The 20,535-nt window shown below is 46.8% G+C and overlaps 1 protein-coding gene across 3 annotated transcripts; it reads right to left on the bottom strand.

Annotated features, from left to right (window-relative positions):
* Positions 1-204: 204 nt before the first annotated feature.
* Positions 205-20,253, bottom strand: rtn1a (reticulon 1a). Of its 3 annotated transcripts, XM_071911011.2 has the most exons (9): positions 20,015-20,253; positions 11,304-11,987; positions 10,411-11,139; positions 2,569-2,776; positions 2,281-2,419; positions 1,998-2,067; positions 1,362-1,408; positions 1,197-1,255; positions 238-1,090 (listed from the first exon to the last, which is right to left on the bottom strand). In XM_071911011.2, the coding sequence occupies exons 1-9, from the start codon at positions 20,235-20,237 to the stop codon at positions 1,048-1,050; spliced, it is 2,202 nt and encodes a 733-aa protein (XP_071767112.2). In that variant the 5' UTR covers positions 20,238-20,253; the 3' UTR covers positions 238-1,047. The 3 variants fall into 3 exon arrangements, with proteins under 3 accessions (XP_071767114.1, XP_071767115.1, XP_071767112.2); XM_071911013.2 differs by lacking the exons at positions 10,411-11,139; positions 11,304-11,987; positions 20,015-20,253 and adding an exon at positions 7,429-7,558 and having other exon boundaries at positions 205-1,090; XM_071911014.2 differs by lacking the exons at positions 10,411-11,139; positions 11,304-11,987; positions 20,015-20,253 and adding an exon at positions 4,703-4,738 and having other exon boundaries at positions 208-1,090.
* Between the last annotated feature and the right edge of the window lie 282 nt (positions 20,254-20,535).

Below are 20,535 nucleotides of genomic sequence, written 5' to 3'. Positions count from 1 at the left end.
CACACACACCTAAAGTGAAGGTTGTGCCAGTAAGAATTGGCTTGTATTTATAGCACGTATTTATAACTCCCCCACCCAAAGGTTTCCCCTCTGTACTGCACATGCTGTTTACCCCCATGAGGTGTTAACACCTCAAAGTTAGCTGTGGCCTCATACAGAAGCTCGACTTCCCCAACCAGTGAACCCTTCTCAGTAAGTCTGAGGAGATGTTATACATCAAGGTACATTTATTTTTCTTATTCTTGTAATTAAATACATACTGTAAGTGCAAATAGTTAAAGAGTCCAGGGTCTAAGAACTACATTGAGTATAGTTGAACATAGTACAAAGTTGGACAGTTATTCAAACAAGCTAAATATCACCAGATACTCCTTGTCTTCATAGTAGTCGAACACCAGTACCTAAAACATGAGCTTGTGTATTGTTCCTTATGGTTATACAAAAGCAAAAACCCTACAATTACCACATCTAAGACGCATATTGTCAAATTATTTTGTGCTTGAAAACACCAAAAGGAAATCATTTTTGATATTTATATATATTGACATATACTGAGAGAAGCCCCACCAGCTAACTCAGAAACATGAAGCAGTATTTAACATTGGCAGCAGAGCACTTCTGTGGGCATTTAGCTTTTTTTGTGCCAAACCTTACAGTTTGTTGTAAGCACTGCAAAACAAAAATGTAGCGTGATTTAAAAACTGCACAAAAGATATCAAATATTATTTACCCAAGGCTTGACTTCATGCACTTCATAACAAGCAACACAAAAGAAAAAAAGTCTTGTTTCTTTTTTTGTTTCGAGTTGTGTACTTGTCTACCTAGAAACAGGATTATGTACTTGTGACTAACTGTGTGTGTGTGTGTTAGTGTGTTAACTGCTATAGACAGTTAGGGTGAGGGCTTCTCCAGTGGATGGTTTTTAGAGAACACCAAGATGACATAGCACTACGCCCCACAGATGACGACTGGGCTCTCCAACAGCGAGCGAGCTGCCTGCCTCTGAGCTGGACTGGACTGTCGAGCTTAACGGTGAGACAGACAGGTCTACTCCTCCTTTCGCTTGGCCCCGGGGATCTTCGCTTGGATCCTGCAAAGAGAAAACAGGTGTTATCACCGTAGTTACCACATAATCTTCTGGATGAAGTTGTGCTTATCCAAGTGTGTCTGCACATGAATGAAAAACAAACACTCACTTCCCCACCACAGAGTTGACCTGGGTCCGTATTAGTCCCACGTATTGGTCAATCTGTGCCTGAAAGCACAAAGAAAGGGAAGGACACAGAGGTTGGATTAAATTTTCCACATCAGGATTGACTTTAGATGATGCAGGAGAGAGAATGTGAAGCTGCAATTCCTACCTGGTGTTTCTCATAGACCACAGGCATGGTGAACATGGAAACCACGGCTGCAGAAAGAGAGAGAGAGAGAGAGACGGCATGTTACAGTATTCTGACCTACAGTGGGAATATGCTCCAATAGGAACACGCTTGTGTCAACAGGGCCTCCAGCCCCGCCCAACCACAACCCTTATCTAGAGTAAACAGGAAAAGTCAATTGATACTGTACATGTTTGACAGTGAATTAAACATGTCCAACAAATTTATAGAATCAGCTTTGATGTACATATGTTTCCTGCTCAAAACTGTATGTAGTATAACCTCAGCTGAGACATATTTTGCTCTTGGATTATGAACCATATGTTGTAATGAAACAAGTTTGCCTGTCTGCGTTGATCTTGTCAATACACGGGGAACATGCTGCCCTGGTCTCATAAATGATTGACATAAAAGGGCTCCGTTATGTGCATGCTGTTCACAATCTGAACCATCACGGAGTCTTGCGAGGTTTACATTGAGCTTCAGATGCAGAAAAGATAACGAGGTGAAACTGAAATGCCCGAGTGTGTGTGAGTCAAATTGACAGCGCTAGGAAGTTTGTAGTAGAGAGATTGGCAGCTGAGTAAAAGACGGACAGGGAGTCAGGAAGAGGCCCACCTAGGATGAGCAGTGTCAGGCCGTTGAAGAGAGCGCCCACGTAGGTCAGCAGCCACATCAGAACAGCAAACTGAAACAGAAAAACATGACATGGTTTTAATCCGAATAACCTGCTTGTGTGACTTAGTATGTTTCCATGATCAGATTTTTGACATCTGCCATTTTAGAGTTTTATGACATATGTGCATAAATGATCATTTTAGTTGATAGGTGCATTGAGGGTCCAGGTGTCATAGCTGATTGTAAAAAGCATACGGTGACAGTATGTGTGTGTGAGGCGAACCTTCAACGAATCGACCAGATCCTGTACCAGGAACAGCCTGCGAAGCTCCTTCATACAGGTGTTGGTGTACAGCAGGATTTTGTCGGCATATTTGCTAATCTGATCCTGGGATAGAGCGATTTCCACCTCAAGGTAGGCTCTGATGAGAAATGCAGGGACAGAAACAAAGAAAAAAAGTGGATTCATGGAAATGTGAAACCCTCATTAGGTCAAAGCCGTATGCCTTTCAATGAGAAACACTCTCCTGGGGGCACAGAGTGTTCATCATCATCCCTCCGCTGTACTCACTTGAATGGATGTCCCTCATCGGTCTTCTGCACAGCCTGAAGCACAGACTTGTAGATCCTGAAGCTGATGGTGGCGGAGAGCGCTGCCAGGGCTAAGTAGGCTCCAACACTGACCACGCTGAACTGGGTCAGGGAGAAGAGGAGCAGGAGCACGCTGCCGAACACGGCCCCCGACTGCTTCACATTCCTCCAGTAGAGCAGGTCAATAGCTGTGGAGGGGGGGGACAGAACAAGGACAGCAGGGTTAGGACCCCCAACGTTGACACTGTGACAGCATGACCTAACCCCCCACCCTATGAGACGTAGGCCTGGGCATCCGTCACTTTCAAAGTGGAGTAGGCTCCTGCGTACCACACATTTGGGTCAAATAACTGGAAGCTGTTCACAACTCGACGTCCTCAGAGAGCCTTGGCAGTCACGTGATCCTGTTTTAACCCAGCTTCCTAACCTAGCTTTTCACTAGGTTTGATTGAGCTGTGGAATTGCAAAATGGCGTGAAGGTGTCAGAGTGAGAACTTGTACATTCGGTTTCTTTACCCCTATATATAGTGCGACCTTTCCAAAAGATAATAGCTGACTCTCACTTGTTGAGCAAGTGCCACACTCCAGACCAGTGGGACTTCTTATCTGCATCTGACGTGTTGTTATCGTCGTTGGCCAGCACCTGGTCTGGTCTCACACATACACAAACACATACATACAAGCAGACCTGCAGAACCCTACTACAACCAAGGTACACCTGCACTGCCCGCTTACACAGCTGAATTAATGAGTAACCTATAGCCCTGTAAAGACAGTGGCAGAAATAGACACACTATCAACAGAGCTCACAGATAACAGCTCAAAGTGACCTGGTCAGACAAGTAACTCTGTGGTCAGCATTGAAGGATGACGACGCTTCAGTGCAATATCCCATTAATGCACTGAAAGACCATGTGATTCAGCCTAATCACCTCACCCATACAGCATAGTGGTAACTAACCACTAGAAGGTACAATATCAAATAAGCACCCAGGCTCTTGCACATCCTGCTGCCAACTATTTTCATAAAATTTGAATGTTCCATTCAGCTACAACGCTCCCTCTTTATTTTGGGAGGTGAGAGCCGTAATTCAAAGCCACTACCAAAGACGAGAGGGAGATGTGATAACTAAGGATTAGCCCAGTGTACCATTACAGCTCCAGTGGCCGACATGGTCCTCCTCCGGCAGCAGTCTGTGTTGGCTGGAAACACGGGCCTGTTTCCATGAGAACTGTCGGTTGGTTGGTTCACCTCTGCTCGACTAACTGCCTCCCCCACCATGACTGCAGCTCACAGCGAGTCTTAGCAGTCGTTCTAATTCACCGCTCATCTGTTGATACTGACACCTGGACATCCTTGCGTGTCACGGAGGAAGGAGAACAGAACCGGTACATTCCGGCGAGTTTTGTGCCCGTGCAGAGGAGTGAATCGCTGCCGGGCTCCCTTGGGTGTCTTCCTCTTCCTCCCTAAGCCCTCCTGCCTGTCCGCCTGCCTGCCTGCTCTAATTTTAGCTGTGGAGCTGTGAGCAGCATAGTGATGACGGCCATCTTTACTTTCTACCAAAAGGCATCTGTGGATGCCAAAAAGGCAAGCTAAAACTGGGTGGTGAAAGGACACTCGTTTGAGTAAGAACAAATCTCTGCTCTCTACTGACTCTTCCTATACTGTAGAATAAAACCTATAGACTGCCCCTCCCTTATCAGTAGCAATAGTGACTTACCTATCTGCCCCCCCTCCCCCCTCCCAAATCAATGACACTACTCATTCACCAGCAGTGGGATTGGACTCCGTAGGACTGGATCCATGTGCCCTTAACATCTCTCCCTACACAGCTGTCGGAGTACCATTCCCCACAGAAGCCGTCCTCACTGACAAACTGCTCATGCTTCTACTGATTTAAAAGGAGATGCTCTGAGAGGAACACACACAAGCAGGCACAGGTAGCAGACAAAGCAGCTGTAACATCAGACAGAGAGAGACAGACAGACAGACAGACAGCTATGCAGGAGAGAAGGGCGCTGACCAGCGACAGCAAAATGTGCCCCGTGATGTGCTGCACAGGCTGCACGCACACTGAAAAGCTTTAGCTAGTGCGGTAGAAGCGTGTACTGACCTGCGGCTCCCATGGCTGAACAGGGAAAGAGGCAGCTGCTTTATCCACAGACAAAAGGAGAGCAGTGGAGGGGGAGTCCCCCCTGCACAGGAGGGGAGGGGCCACAGCCACACCAGCAAATCATCATCCGCCTGAGCAGGGGGGGCTGAGGAGGAGGGGGGGGGGGGGGGGGGGGGGGCTGAGGGGAGCGGTTGCCAAAGAACCACATTGCGATCCAGCACACACACACACATACATACACACACCCTCTCTGTGAGCTCTTTTATGCTCTGGCTTTTAAGCACAGCCCCACTGACAAGTGACAAAGACTGCCAAGCAAGGACTAAAATAAAGACAGTGTATCCGATTCAAAATGGTGGATGGGAGTCAGCGTTCACAAGAAGAAACTGGAGTCCTTTGCAGTCGTTTTAATAATTCTCTGTGTGTGTAAAGCCTGTATCGTGTGACTAGATCCATCGCTGGCTGTTCAGAGCCTCGCGTGGAGACAGATGAGAGAGCTACAGGGACGTTCCGCGGCGATGAAACATGCGAGCCGTGGCTGTGTTCTGCCGCTCCATTAAAATGCTTCAGTGGCGAGGATCTGCTGAGCACCTGCCTGATGCAGTTACCATAGTTACCGTGCTCCATTTTCTCCCCTCCGCTCACCGAGAGATGGAGACAGACAGGAAGGGAGGGGCTGAGAGAGGAAGAGGGAGGGAGGGGAAAGAGCGCTCCTTCGGGAACAGAGAGAGACTCATTTGCTCTGAATCTGGGGAATCAGCAGCACATAATGTGTCTCCACACCCCAACAGACCCAGACAGCCACTCCCTTTATTGTGGAACACAAAAGGACAATGGCCAGTTTGACACCAGGCCAGCAGTTGTCAAGTCTATGTCAACAAGTGAGAAAAATCATGTAGAAAGCATAGAAAGAGTGAAGAACTGATAGAGTCAGACATTACGAGCTTAGATTTCACCTAATTGAGTCTGGTTACTAATTGACTGTGTTTGAAATGGAAATCTAAAACTTAACAGTGCATGTTACAAATAATTCAGTACTTAATTTGTTTAGTGCAATTGGTTTAAACTAGATGATAGCTAGGGTGTCATTCAGTTGTCCCTCTCCATGGCCTGCACAGTATAGAGAAAACCCAGTTTGTTTTTGACAGTAGCGAGGACTGAACACAACATGGTCGAAGGTTTTTACGTCAGGCTTTTTGGTTCAGTGCAGCCCTGAGGAATTCAATCCCATACAGCGAGAACACAGGATGTTGAATCAGAGCGTACAGGAAGTACAGATGCTGCCTGCCAAGCCCTGGTTGCTGGTACGATCCTAGCCTCTGATATTCAACACACACAGAGCAAAAACCAGAGCAAATGTTTAGCACTGATCACAACGATATGATTTCCCCCCCCACCCTCCTTTTTTGGAGTGAAACTAGTTTAGCCTGACCCCATTAAATCACCGAAGACATCCAAGCCTTCAGCCAGAATGAGCAAACATGCAAAGGGACGACTGCGACTAACGCGCTCTCACTGTGCTGAAAGCTCAACTGATCTGGTGTGCTGAAAGTGAAAACCTTAATTCAGAGACATGAAGATTAAAGGGCAGTGAATCAGTATTAAATGGACCCCAAACTATGCTTTTAATGGGAATGACTAAGCATGCAAAATGATGTGATGTGCCAAGATACAAGTGAAAGAAAATATATCTGCTCAAATTCACCCTCTGGTGTGCTGACTGTATAAACTTAATGACGGGTGATGAATAAAGCGAGTGAGTGTGAATCAGCTTTGGACGGACCCCATCAGATAGGCTATTATGTCATACAGTCTCAGACACTCATTTAGGCCACATCAAAAGCCAAATGAGTCAGAGGAATGTGCTGTGGGTTTTGTCATTGAGGGTCGTCATATTTTTATTAGGCCCCGCATCCTAAAATCAACAACTGTTCGGGCCTGTGTTGGGATACAATGAACAGACCATTCTATTGCGTTTCCGCTCCCCAGCCAAACCCGAGAGCGTGGCAGCTACTTAAACACACAGTGAGGAGGAAGGGGAGCCATTTTCTGTCAGTGAAACAGCCCTCCATGCTATGGAAACAGACAGACGGAGGATGCTCTTCTCCGGCCCAGTCTCTGCAAGGTGCCATGGCAGCCGTGGAGGAGAGAGGGCTGATGTAATCAGGATGGGTGTGCCCTGGTTACCATGGAGACAGTCTGTCAGTGCCGTCCGGATGCTCCGACTGCCTCGACACAAAAACAGGCTCAGACCATACGCCATACAAAACCAGCTCCCCTGCAGGGTCGCAAGACGGGGAGGGCGATAACAATGACACGCCTTGATTCAACACTGGCATCCACATTAACATGCACACAAAGCAGACGCCTCACAGCGTGCGGGGCGTGTATACATTTATCCTCCTAAACACCCACCACCGTCTCACACCCCCTCGCCTCTTTGTCTCACACACACACACGCAGCAGAAAGGATCTGCCATCAGGGCGTGTCCGTGTGAAAGAGGGTGCAGGTAAACAGCGCTGTTTGATTCCCCACGCCGTGCCAAACCAGTACAATAGGTGACTAATGTATACATGCAAGGCATACACGCACATACACGCAAATTCACCCCGCCCCCACTGCCACGCATATTTAACCTACATGCAGAGATAACAGCTCGTCTCTCACAGCCAAAACACGCACAGTAAGACAATCGACACGTAAATCACAGCAAACACATCAGTACCCTGGCCCTTCCAGCTGCTCCAGGAGCATTCCTTCTTGGTCACGTCTGCAGTGGCCTGCATGCTGGTGATCAGTTATGTCCCTGTTCTCTCTCTCTCTCTTTCTCTGTATCTTCTCCGTTTTCTTCTTTGTCTCCCTCTTCGGCAGCACTGACTCACTCACTCATCCCAGAAAGGCATGAATGGTCGGAAGGACGCGGGCGAGAGGCTGAGATGACAGAGAGGGAGGAAGGGAGGGAGGGAGGTAAGGTTTCCAAGGTGCTGCCGGCTCGCGGAGCACACAGACTGATGCTGTGGAGCAGCGCTGGCTAGAACAGAAGGAGGAGAGAAAGTGCGTATGTGTATGTGTGTGTGTGTGTGTGTGTGTGTTGGGGGGGTGATTGAATTGTAAACACCACACCACAGTTGCTACTGCAGCAAACCATCCATGCAATGATTAAGAGCCTGGGGGAGGTGGGGGGTGGTGGACGGAGGCTAAGCTTTTTCTTGAAAGGGGAGGTAAGCTCTTTTTCACAATAAAAGTCCCAACAGAGCCTCAGAATAGACTGGTAATAGTGTGGGGGGGTAGAGGCAGTGAAAGGGTTACCCCACATATCCTTTGATGAGACACCAAAGCGGGCGGATGCACTGTCATATACTTGCTAGCATGCCCCTCTGGCTCTCATTGTGGCTTGTTATTTTATCAGTGTGATAAAATTATATTCATCAGTGTAATATACAACATAGGCTAATAATATGGTATGTTGCCACAGCTGTATGACCAGAAAGAATACAATAGCCTGTTGTTAAAAATGGCAACAGAATAATTTTAACAATCTGACGTCATGCTGCACAGCAGACAGGGTGCAATAACAATGTTTACTGGCGATTCTGTATGGCTACAGTTGAGACCATGCGCTGCGGAACGGAAAATGTGGCAAACGTTCAACTCCACTGTTATTTATTTGCACAGAAGACTATTTAAGCTTGTAGCCAGAGATTCAAATAACTATTTCCACTATGCCTCACCGATCATTGAAGAGCCAAAGTGCTTGTTCTTTAATAATTCATAAACATAGACAGATTAGATACTGTGCAGTATAGCACAATGGTCCTTGTTTAGTGGCTTCAGGACATGTGGGTATATGTCTGTGTTTTACGATTTCCTCCCCAGAATGCATTTGTAATGCAAATGGAACCCACAAAAAAATCTACTAATGAAAGAGCAATGTAGGATGCTTGAAAGCTACGCGCAGCAGAGACAGACAGTACAGTCTCCGTGGTGACAGCATCTAGCAGAAAACAATTCCTAAACATTCAGTGCGGGGATAACATGAATCTGGATGCTGCCAAAGTCATTAGTCCTGTCCCCTCGGTGCCCCCCCCCCTGCAGAGAGCCCCTCCTCACACCTTCTGCTCACTGCAACCTTGACAGGCCTCACTGCCAATAACAAGTAAGATGCAAAAAAATATATTTCTCTGAGCCAGCCTGAGCACGCTCCCCCATCGCTGTTGCCATGGCAACTGCTGTGGAAGTGCACAGACTGATGAACATGATATCTGCTAGTCTTCAACCAAGTGGCAGTGGCAAACTCTGTGGTGCGCTGCACCCTCTAGTGGCGGAGAAAACACTATCTCTGCAACACACATGACCTGCTTTTTAGCATTTCCAGAACCTTCTTACAATCTGTTAGTAAACAAAACAAGGGGAGCATCTTTTCAGCTGCTGTTCCATCATGTAAGCTTGTGAAATTATACATTTCAAACATAACTATTTACGTGACAAATCGTCCCCTCCAGTTGGACCAAAGAGCATCAGTTATGCAGTGTCAGGAGAGCTATGCACCTGTATCTATGGAGCCCACAGAGGGGTCAGTGCGAACAAAATGTACTGTAATATATACTCAGATGTGATCTCTTTTATCACTGGATCCACCTGAAATTCAAGTGGAATCGTTCAAAGCCTTTAAGTCGGAGTGTGCCCCAGTTTTGACATCGCAGGATTATGTAAACCCACTGTTTACAAGGACAGAGAGAACATCCAATAGAAGTCAAAATACCAGTGCCAACATCAAATGTCCAGCTTAGGCAGCACTAACTCCAGCTGAATGTGACTGTCATGTCTGAGTTATTTGACCACAGGACGTTAAAGAGCGATGCTGGGAGACAGATGGACAGTTGTGATGTGAGAGTGTGAGGGTCTTTCTAGACATTCACGGTTTAGCGACTGGCCTGTGCCTGTTTCCCACCGAGAGCAGAGATTACTGTGTACAGCTTTGGCAGAGTAGCTGTCGGGTTTCTGTCGCCATGGATTGCCATGATGTGAATCAATGCGTCCTCACTCTGTGTTTTTTTTTCTCCGGTGTACCACCAGGGGGAAGCAGACCTTGTGATAGCACAGCCCCAACACACACACTTCCCTCCCACCCCTGGCACAGAGACACACAGAGCAGAGGAACAGCCCGTCTCTCACAGCAACCCTTTTCATTTCCTGGCCTTGTCAACAAGACAATGCAACAACACACCATGCAGATAACTATTAGGAGGTAAACAAACACAAGTGCTGCATTAGTGGAAGTCCATTGTGCCGGCAGCAGGTTGATTAGAACTATCAATGATTTTCAAACGCTGTTTTTTTTACCCTTAGATATGAGGGGAAAGGCTTTGAACACAAGGCAAACGCACATGCGATGGCTCTTGCACTCAGACACGGAGACACACCGGCAGATACGACACTACCTGTTCCACAAGCTGATAGCACTATTTCTGGAAAGCCAGTAATGGATGATAGTGGCTTATAAGCCAAGGTGAAACCACTGCAACAATAAAAAAGATTACAAAAGGGTGTTATGAAATCAAAATATTCCCACAGAGAGATGGAAACTAGGTTTCTCACTACTTTCCTGTGCATAAGGTAACTGCCTACCTACCTATTGTACTCCGAAGTACTGATAAGCATGGTCAAAAATAAAGAAAACAGAGGACTAAAGAAATAGTGGACTAACCTTTTTGTTTGTCAAAGCTTTCCATGAAGATGGAGGCAGCAGGTTTGCCTAAGTCTCCCTTGCCCTCACTGGTGTGTTTGATCTTGCTCCCCGGGTCGTCCTGGGGGGGCCGCTCCGGGCGCACCTCTGGGGGCACAGCGGCAGTGGGGGGCTTGGGCTTGCTGGGGCGATCCTCCTCTGCCTTCACTGGGGCCTTGACCTTTTCAGCAGATGGTTTGATCAAGGGCTCGGCCGGCACCACCTCCGGGGCGCTGCGGGGAGGGGCGACGCTGGGAACCAGGGGAGAGGGGGTGCTGACGCCCTGTTTGGGGCCACCGGAACCCTGCTCTCTCTTGGGACTCTCCTCAGATGCAGACTCAATGAAGAGCTCACTGTCGAGCTCTGCCTCTCTCTCCTCCCTCAGAATGCTGTAGGCTGTGGGCGGGGCGTGGTTGCCAGTCAGGCCGAAACCACCCTTGGCGGCCGGGGGATTGTCAAAGGGGTTGTTAGGCTGGCTGGAAGCACCCTTGCTTTTAGGAGGCTGGGCAAATGGGTTGCTACTGGCCTTGGTGCCAGGGCCGGTCTCACAGAGGGGGGGCTCCTCGGACACCAGCTCAATCTCCGAGTCTCCAGACTCTGCGCTGCTGCCATCATGCTCCCTGCTGTTGGGCTTGGCTCCTGGGCTGCTGCTGGGAGCAGTGGGCTTCACCGCATCGGCCTTGAACATGTCATGGGAAGGGTATTCTTTTTCTGCACACAAAGAAATAGAGAGAGAAAATATGAATTTAGAGCCTTCCTTCAAATTACACAAGCAGGCATAACTGCTAGCAGATTTTCATATCATTCATTGTGGGCTCAAAAACATTTACATGAATTGCATCAGATACACAACAGGTTTTGTGTGCTGTCTCTACCTGTTGGTGAAGCATTGGGAGTGGAAGCGGGGCTGTTGTCCTCTGGCTCTGACAGCGTCACGGTGGGAACGCCCTGCAAGCCCACGCTGAGCACGTTTTCACGGTCCGACACGTTGACCGGAGAGGGGCGCTGCTGCGGCTCGGCCTTGGCGCCTGAGGGCTGGGACTGGGTCAGGGTGATCTTCACTGGGCTGGCCGTCTGCGGGGTGCCACCCAGGTTCCTGTAGGAGCGGTAGTCCGACAGCTCTTCGTCAGACGGCTCCTCCACGTACGGGAAGGAGTGGGAGCCCAGCGCCGGACCTAGGTTCTCCTCTTCCTCTTCATCCTCCTCCTCCTCCTCCTCATCTCTTCCGGGGGTCTTGTCCATGTAGCCACCCAGGGAGTCACGGCCTCCGTGGCTGATGTCCATGTAGTTGTACCCCTCTGTCTTCTCCGAGCCCAACAGAGATTTAGGCATGTCATCAACCAGGCCGGCCAGGTCGGAGGTCACCTTGGTGCTGGAGCTGAAGATGCCATAGGAGTCGCTGGAGAAGGGGTCCTGGGAGGATGGCTTGGTGGGCTTCAGGTCGTCCGACAGGTAGGAGGCCTCTTGGCTCGACGAGAAGCTCTGATTGGACAGCAGGGAGGTGTACACGTCACCATCATCATTCACTGGCTTCCTAAACAGGCCAGACATGGGGTCATCTACAGAGAGAGAGAGAGAGAGAGAGAGAGAGAGACGAAACTCAGTGAGGTAACGCAGTGTCACAATACAGAATCACACACACAATAGGCTTATCCGCATTTTCTAATTGGATGGTTACGTGAATAAAAGAAAACTGACAAATGACAGCACTGTCTGCGTCACACGGCTAGATCACATCAGCCTGTGCCCGAGCTGTTCAATTAATAACAACGGCCAGCTCAATAAACAAGGCTGTGCTTGAGCCGGTGCTGCTGATAGGGAGAGGGGCTGTGGCAGACGGGGGGTGGGTGCGTGTGTGTGTGTGTGTGGGGGGTGTGTGTGTGTGTATGTGTGGGGCGGCTGTGCAGATCAGTGAGGCAGCAGTAACAGAGGGCACTTGTACCCGGCACTGGACAAAGGGAGATTGTTCAGACCCCAAAAACCACGGTGCCATGGCCAGTCTATTCTAAATCATGCAGGCGATGGGTTGTCTCTAGTCTGCTCAGTAATCACTAGTCATACGTCTCCCCTGACAAGTCACACAAGTGCCATGAAGACGAACACACACACACACACACACACACACACACACACACACACACACACACACACATATATATGACTGTGTGTCTTTGTGGAACAGTTCGGTACATATTGTCTGTTGACAGCGATATCCATGTGGAACAGGTCTTGCAGTAAAGAGATGAATTGAACATCGTCTAACATCCAAGCACGGAGTGGCATCTGTTGTCTTGTTTGCGTGTCGGCTACAGTATGCATGCAAGCTGGCATCTAGCCCATCCAAAAATGAAATATGAAAATAGGATTAGGCTAGGCTATATTTACACAGAGCACTTAGCCTTGATAAAACTGCTCAACAAGGTAGGCAAAAATAAATGTTATTTTAAACTTGGCATGCTAAATAAGTGCTGTATTCAATGCACGAGTGTGTGGGTGTATACACACACGCTCATGCACACACACAACAGGGAACAGCTCATCAAATCACAAGTTGGTTTCAAGTCATGTTTCAAGGCTGAAGACAAGTGCCAAGAAAAAAAAACAGTGAATAATCAGGGTCATACCATTGTAGTTCATATTTGTGTTAGTGGACTTTTTCAACCAATTCTTCCAAATGAAAATAATGGAGTGGCATCACTACTAGGTACAGTCAATACTAGTGCCTGACTGTGTCTGCTAAAGTGAAATATCACTAATGTCTCACTGAATAATTTATTACAGTGCAGCAGAGAAGCATTAAGGAAAATCATAAACATGATCTGCTACACAGGAAGAGAGACACTCGATGGAAATATTATTTTCAAGTCATCGTGTCAGAAGTCAAGGTCAAGTCTATGTCCTTTCTCCCAAGTCATGTCTCAGGTCTTCAAATTTGTCAATTTGATGTCCGACTTGGGTCCAAGTCATGTGACTCCATTGACAAACACACACACATAGACAAAAAAAACAAAAATATATAACAGACACAGACACACACACATCCACGCACACACACACGAATGCACAAACACACACACACACACACACACACACACATGAATGCACAAACACACACACACAAACAAACACAGCTGTAGCCTATACATCACTAGACACCCGATACTAAAATCTGTGTTGTGTTGCGCTGCTTTGCTGTGCACAAGTCGTAGTTTACACCTCCACAAACTGGGCTCCTCCTCCCGCTCTCCAGCCCTGTTCTCCCAGGGCAGCGGTGGAGCTATAAATAGGCTGGGTCCAGCTGCTGGGCCGGGTGAGGGGGAAGATTTAAAATAGCAACCTTAGGGCTAGCCCTGGAGGACGCGGGCTGACTGACAGAGGACCCTACAGGTCAGGACGTCCCGTCCCTCCCTCTCCTTCCTCTGAAAAGTCCCACCACCCTTCCCTTCTGCTCTCCTCCCTGCTGCTGCTCCCTCTCCTCACGCTGTTGCACACAGTCATTAACAATACATCATACCGCAGCACAATGGCATAAATACTACACACCCATGCTGGGACACAGGGGAGGGGAGACATGGCATGGTGGAAAAGCAAAGCAGGCCCAGGCACTCTTGAGCTTCAGTTAACTTTTGTGTTTAATAATAATAATAACTCAAATGTGTGGCAGAGCAGCTTCTGCCTATGTATCCAAGCTGTTTGTAAAGCAGATGGGAGCAGCTGTCCGGCCGATTTGAGTTCAGTGACATGAAGGCCCCCGACATGCTGCTAGAGCCCAGCGAATGTATAATCCTCTTAGGGTACTGCCATCGTATAGGTCCTCTCAGCCATCACCCTGGCAACACCAGCATAATCTAACACTCACTGAATCACTGTACAACTACCTACTGTGCAGATGTGGGAAGCACTCAGAGCCACTACACGCTGTGAAGAGGGGCGATCTCTGGAGCTGTGAATTGCCAGTAGTCCTGTTGATTCCCAGCTGCAGGTAATACGCTCCCTCTCTATATCAACCCGTTCTATAATGTACACTAACTAGCAGTTGCCTGGGGCATCTGCACAAATGAATGGAGGATGGATGCCCGTCGTTAACTGCCATGAGGGCAGCAGCTCGGAGAAGCTACTTAACAAACTTGGCGTGTTGAGATGAGGGCATTTTGAATCTGCTGATGTGGCGTAGCACTGGAAAAACCCCACAAGGCCGAAACAAATGCTTTACTCCATTCAGATGGGATTGGACGTGACAACAGAGGAATTCTCAGCTCACATTGTTGCCACATAACATAATCATGCCACTGAAAGGATGGTGCAGTTAAATAAATAAGTCCTGGTGGATGTGCTGCGAAGGGGCAGTCCCTTTGTTGTTCTCTATGCAGCCGGTGCAGCTCCTAAACTAATGCAGCCTGACAATCTCTGCTACGCCAGGCATGGGCCTCTAATTATCAGGCTAGAGACAAAAACGTGAGCGCAGACGATATCAAAAGAGCTGGAGTGGCAAAAGGAATATATTACAGCTTAATTAAGGGTTTACTGAGTTGCGTGGAGGACTCGATGCACAGCAGGGTTTTCTTCTACAAGACACTTATTGATCTACTGCAGTTTTAATGTTTAGATTTTTTTCTTCTGAATTACAACAGAAAGGGATTTCAAATCCAAGGGGGAGGTGCAAAGAGGAATTTTGCTAAATCTCTCTCCCACACTTCTGTTTAGTCTCAACAACATGCATGTAGGCTTGCTGCTCCATCGGTCCCAGGCAGAGACACAGGAGACGCTGCTGGCTCAGCAGGTCAGAGACCTCTACAACCCTCTCCAACAACAAGCTGTATTGACTTTCAAATGAACCGTATTTGTCAGGCTGTGTTGGCCAGGCCCTACACCGTCATTCCTCCCAGCAGAATTACAGCATGATACTTTACATGTAAACATCTGCCAATCTAATGCGTTGGGTAATGATGTCATTAATCCATACATGACCCTCTCAATTTTGGTGTCACCTTACAGGAGTTCTCTTTCACTCCTTGACCTAGAGAAAGCCAATCCACCAAGATGCTAGCAGGGCTCCTCTTACAAGAATGAACTGTGCCTTTGACTTCAAATAATATAGTGTTCTTTTATTAGCTGTAACAACGCTCTTATTGTTGTGTTATTTCTGTATTGTTGCACTTTTATATTCAATTTGTTGTACATGCAGGTATTTTGAACTTGAACATAAATAAAACATTCAAAAAGTGGAATATATTTTGGGGTGTAGAACTGTTAAGTCCAGCAACACATAAAATAAATACTACAAAACAGCCCTCATAGTCAGTTGGGGCTAGACAAAATGAATATCACAATATATAATGATATCTGCTATTACACAAAATCACATGCTAAATAATCAATAACTGATGTTCATCACATTAAACTGCATGGTAATATAAAGTACGATAAAACTCACATCTCATTTTGTGAGATTTTTTAATTAGTGTTTGCTTTTTATCATTAACTTAGACAATAGAATTGTGTATTGCAAAAACTCAATACCATTTTATCACAATATTATTCTATTGAAAGACAAATTAAAATATTCAATTATTGCCCAGCCCTATATTCAGCACTTAAGTTACTGTCAATGGTCTAACTGAGTCTTAGTGCTCTAGTTTGCTTTGGGTTTGGTTGTTGACGTTCACAAAATATTAATTACACTATCCTAGGCTGCAGTAATACTATATGTGAATATGTGTGATAAGAACTATTCTACTTTAATGTCAGTAAGGAAAAAGAAATGAAGGCCCACATTGAGAGCTGAGGTAAAGCATGAATACCAGGAGAGGTCGATGGGAAAACAGCTACGGGGGGATGGGGGGTGGATATAATTGCTCTGAACTACATTGATCCATGAAACACAATTACTGTAAGAAAACTCAGTGTATTCACCGTCCTTAAAACTCACTGAAGTCCACACAGGACAAATACTGTTGTTCCAGTGGCCTTTGACAAGGAAAAATCAAAGTACAGTCATCTTAAATTATGTAGAATAAAGGCTAATCTGTCCCCATTCAGACCCTGAAGCCGTGGTGCGTACCTGCCTTCCACTATCGATCCTATTTTTCTGGCTTGGATAGAGCTTTATGGACGGATGGACAGGATGTGGGAGGATCCAGACTGAGTGTCTGCAAGCTGTCTGCTTTGGGTTAAAGCTGTCAATTACCTGTGATTTTGGATTGGCATTTCACTTTCATTGTACAGACCCTTGCCCTCAAGAATACAGAGGCAGACAGATAGACACGTGTAAAGTAACCTATACACACACTGGACTGCAATGATTGCAAGAGCCTTTGCTGATAGTAGGTCTAATCAATGAGCACGTTTGTAGGACTCTGCTTGGGGATTACTATATATCCACAACCCAGTGAACTGGACTGAGTTTTGATTGTTTTTTGGGGTGAACAGAGGGAGACTAAAGGACATTCAAAATAATTATGTACGGATATCATGATAGCTGTCATTCTCTGTTGTTGTCTCCTGCAGTGGGGCTTTTTTGGCTCGCTCCCTCCTGCCTTTATCTGTGTCCTTCCCTCAGCATTAGCTAATTGGTCCTGGAGAAGATGAATGAGATTGGAAAGCTGGCAGGTGAGACTCAGGATGAGCAGTGACGTCCAAATCATTCTGTAATGCAGCACTATCAGAGACACTAGCATATACTGTATATAGTTTAAGTCTTACTCAATCATGCTAGGTGCCTGAAAGCCTGATAGCTGATGGAAGTATTTGCAGAGGAAGACAGGTTCGCACACACCGGCTCACACCTGGGAGCGGCCCGGTCCTGCACTGCTGGCCACTGAGCAGCTCCACTGGAGCAACTGAGGGCTAAGTGGAGCTTTGAAGGTATTTGTGAATGTGAAGGGAAAGACAGTTTTTCGTATTCAGTTTCCATGTTGCTTTTGCCCGACAGTCTATGCATTAGAACTGGTGGCCTTCCCGTCACAAGCCGGCTTCTCTAGCCATTAAGCTGCTCCCCTCCTCCTCCCCCATATTATCTTGCATCTTTATCATCGACTCTGAAAAGACGGAGCACTGCTTGCCCCCCTGGGAACAGGAGCAGAGCTCTCACTAGCTGTTGGCTTATGCAGTCCAGCGGAGTCCACTAAGTGCTGTCTGTATCTCTAAGATATGGAAAAGACCCAGCCAGACACTATGCTGTCTCATCCTTGTCTCTGATGATATGCTGTACAGGAGAGAGGCTAAAACCTAATCCACCTATCAGGCACTGGATTGTGGGAGAGCTTGCTGCCCGTGACTGATGTGCTCGACATGTCAAAAGATGGTAGCTATAAATAAAGTGATGCTGTCCTTTAAAATTTTTAAATGTATTATTAGAGGACAATAAGAGGCTTGTTGGAAAAAGAAGGATGTCAAAATGAGGTGTCATTGTTTGTGTGCAAGTGAGGGCGTGTAAATATCTATTTATTTGTTTTCTTCTATGTCTGAGGGCTGGAGGGCCTATTAGACGCACCGTCTGCTATTAACAATATCCTCTGTGGGTTTTTCCCAGCATGCTCAGACCTGGTCATGATGCAGCAATATCCTCCACATCTTTCTTACTCATGCTTCATGAACCTTAGACAGGATGGGAACTGTTGGAGCTAAAAGAGGCTAAGATTCTCTCCTGTGGTAATTCGATACAGCTGAAATCAGCATTATCAGAGGCCTGGGGGCAGATGACTGTTGTGAAGATTTAGGACAGGTATGGATCGATTACCTAAAGAGGCAATTCTAGACATCTTGAAGGGGTACAATTTCCCTGCTCATACTGTTCCCAAGGCCAAACTACTTCTGTAGCCTTAGTGAAATACTCTAAAGCTTCTCAAACCTGGACTATAAGATTGTGTTGACCAGGATATCCAGAGCAAAGCAGAACAGGCAAGATGAGTGAAGTTTTGCAGAGGGGCTTGTCGGGAGCGGAGGTCCTTGACATAGATCAGGGCAGACTAGAGCGTATTTTCCAGAGCCAAACGTCCACTCTGTCCTGCAAGCTATGACGAGATCTGCACTGTGCCGACCAAGACCACAAGTGACAGAGTGCATTACTTCCCTGGTGTGGGCACGGCTCAGCGGGAGCCACGGGAATAGGAGATAACTCCTTTTCTCTTTTAGTGATAAAAAGATAACCTGTGTGTGTGTGTGTGTGTGCACGTGCACAAGTTTGTGCATGTCCGGCACATTACTGTGAAAGTGGAGCGCGTGCTTTGTTGACTCTTTCTAGAATGTGAAGCCAGAGACTGAGTAGCCAATTCATCATTTCACATAATTTCACATACATTTTACAATCATACTGGTTCAACAGGGCAATTTTTATGTTATAGACCAGTTTTGCATAGGCATTTTTTTCATTACTACACTCATATCATTTTTGCTTTGAATTTTACAATGCTCAATTTCATACTACATAACTGAGATTACACTCTGGCTTACTGTTTATGTACCAAAAAGAGACAATTTTTGCTTGTTCTGTATCAGCGGAAGGAGCTAAAGGCCTGAGCAGAAAAGAGAGGAAACTAGGCAGTGGTTTTTTGAAACACCATCTTATGAATATTTCAGTGGACCCGTGAATGAAAGTGCAGGGCTCCAGTTTTGCTCGCCGAGCGAATGGTGAGCCCTGTTTCTTCAGGATTAAAAATAGCAGCATGAGCTGAGCTCTGCTGAGGAGAGTGACGGACTTAGCACTGAAGTATGAATGATGCTCCCACGAAAACACTGCTTCCAGCAGCCAGCAACCACAACAACACCCCTGATCAGCCTTGTCTACAGGAATAGAAGAATCCTGTCATAATCACGCAGACTACTCCAGGTCTAATAAAAGCTTCTGATCAACTCTCTCAAGTTAATTGAGATTGAGTTACACATGGTTAAACTGCTTACTTAATATGAGCCTAAATGTATTTTCTATCCAGTCACTGGTTATGAAAGCTAAACAGCTTCCTGCAACCTATTAAAATAATCTTTTTATCTCCATGCAATATCAAGACTGCAGATTATGCCTTATTTTCCATTTTAACATCTCTATGTGGGAGATGGTACAGTAGTGGGCCATTCAAAGTTCAACAGGCTATTTGGTAATGCATGCTGCATCCCACCCGAGTCCTCCCCACAGGAAACAGGCTCATCCAGTCGAGAAAACAACTGTGCAGACTAATCGGAGGCATAATGGATTCTGTGTGACGTTTCATAACTAACATAGGTTGGAATTGCAACTAAGTCTTCATGGACTAAGTTTCAATGTGTTTTTCCTTTAAGTAGGCTATCACTATTGTGGCAGCGTTGATTTAATTCCCCTAAAACCAAATCAGGGAAGTTATTCACTTGTACCATTTTCTCTGGGGTTTTAAACCCACAACTTTAAACTCAAAAGAAAAACACAGGCTAATATGTAACGCTAACGTTAAATCTGTGACAAATGGCCCCACTTGCTTGTTTCTCACAGTACAGCGCCCGAAATGTGCATGTGGGTTCCTCTTAAAACAGAATGAATCCCAGTGTGCCCAAAACATCGTGAAGTGGCACATCTATTGCGATATAAGTAGTAACTGTTATCAATCGCCCGCTTTACCTGTAGATGCAGTTTCCATAGCAACGGGAGGCCTTTTCCCGTCGTCCTGAAAATGATGAAATTGTTGATCCAGGTCGCCCGCCACCTCGCCGCCTCTCGGCTTCAATTCCTCACGTAGCTCGTCGAACCGGGGCGGTGTGCTCCCAAACAGGCCGTTTCTCTCATAGTCATCCCCGAACCACTTCCCCTCCGAGCCTAGCTCCTCACCGGGCTTAGCAGACATGCTGTTTTGTTGGCGAGAGGATATACTAGGCTTCTGTAACGCGGGCTGTACTGTAAATGAGCGGTGGCACCCTTGCGCTAGGCTGGATAATGGAAACAAATAACGCAACTCCTGACTGCCTTCTCTTGTGTAGATACTCGGCTTGTTGTTTCTAAATGCCACAGATAAGGCGGTCCGGTCGGGGAGCAGAAGAGGAGTGAGGTTGATTGTTTTAGTTCAGTGCTTCAACGCTGACGTCATGGTGTCCGTGTAGCTCATGGTTGGCACTTATTTGGGGCAGAGTCAATTCTGAAAGCCA

Source organism: Centroberyx gerrardi, chromosome 17 (genome assembly GCF_048128805.1).
Source record: "Centroberyx gerrardi isolate f3 chromosome 17, fCenGer3.hap1.cur.20231027, whole genome shotgun sequence".
In the NCBI taxonomy this organism is placed as follows: domain Eukaryota; kingdom Metazoa; phylum Chordata; class Actinopteri; order Beryciformes; family Berycidae; genus Centroberyx; species Centroberyx gerrardi.
Note: the sequence above shows the minus strand (reverse complement) of the source record. Positions and strands in the feature narration are given on the sequence as shown.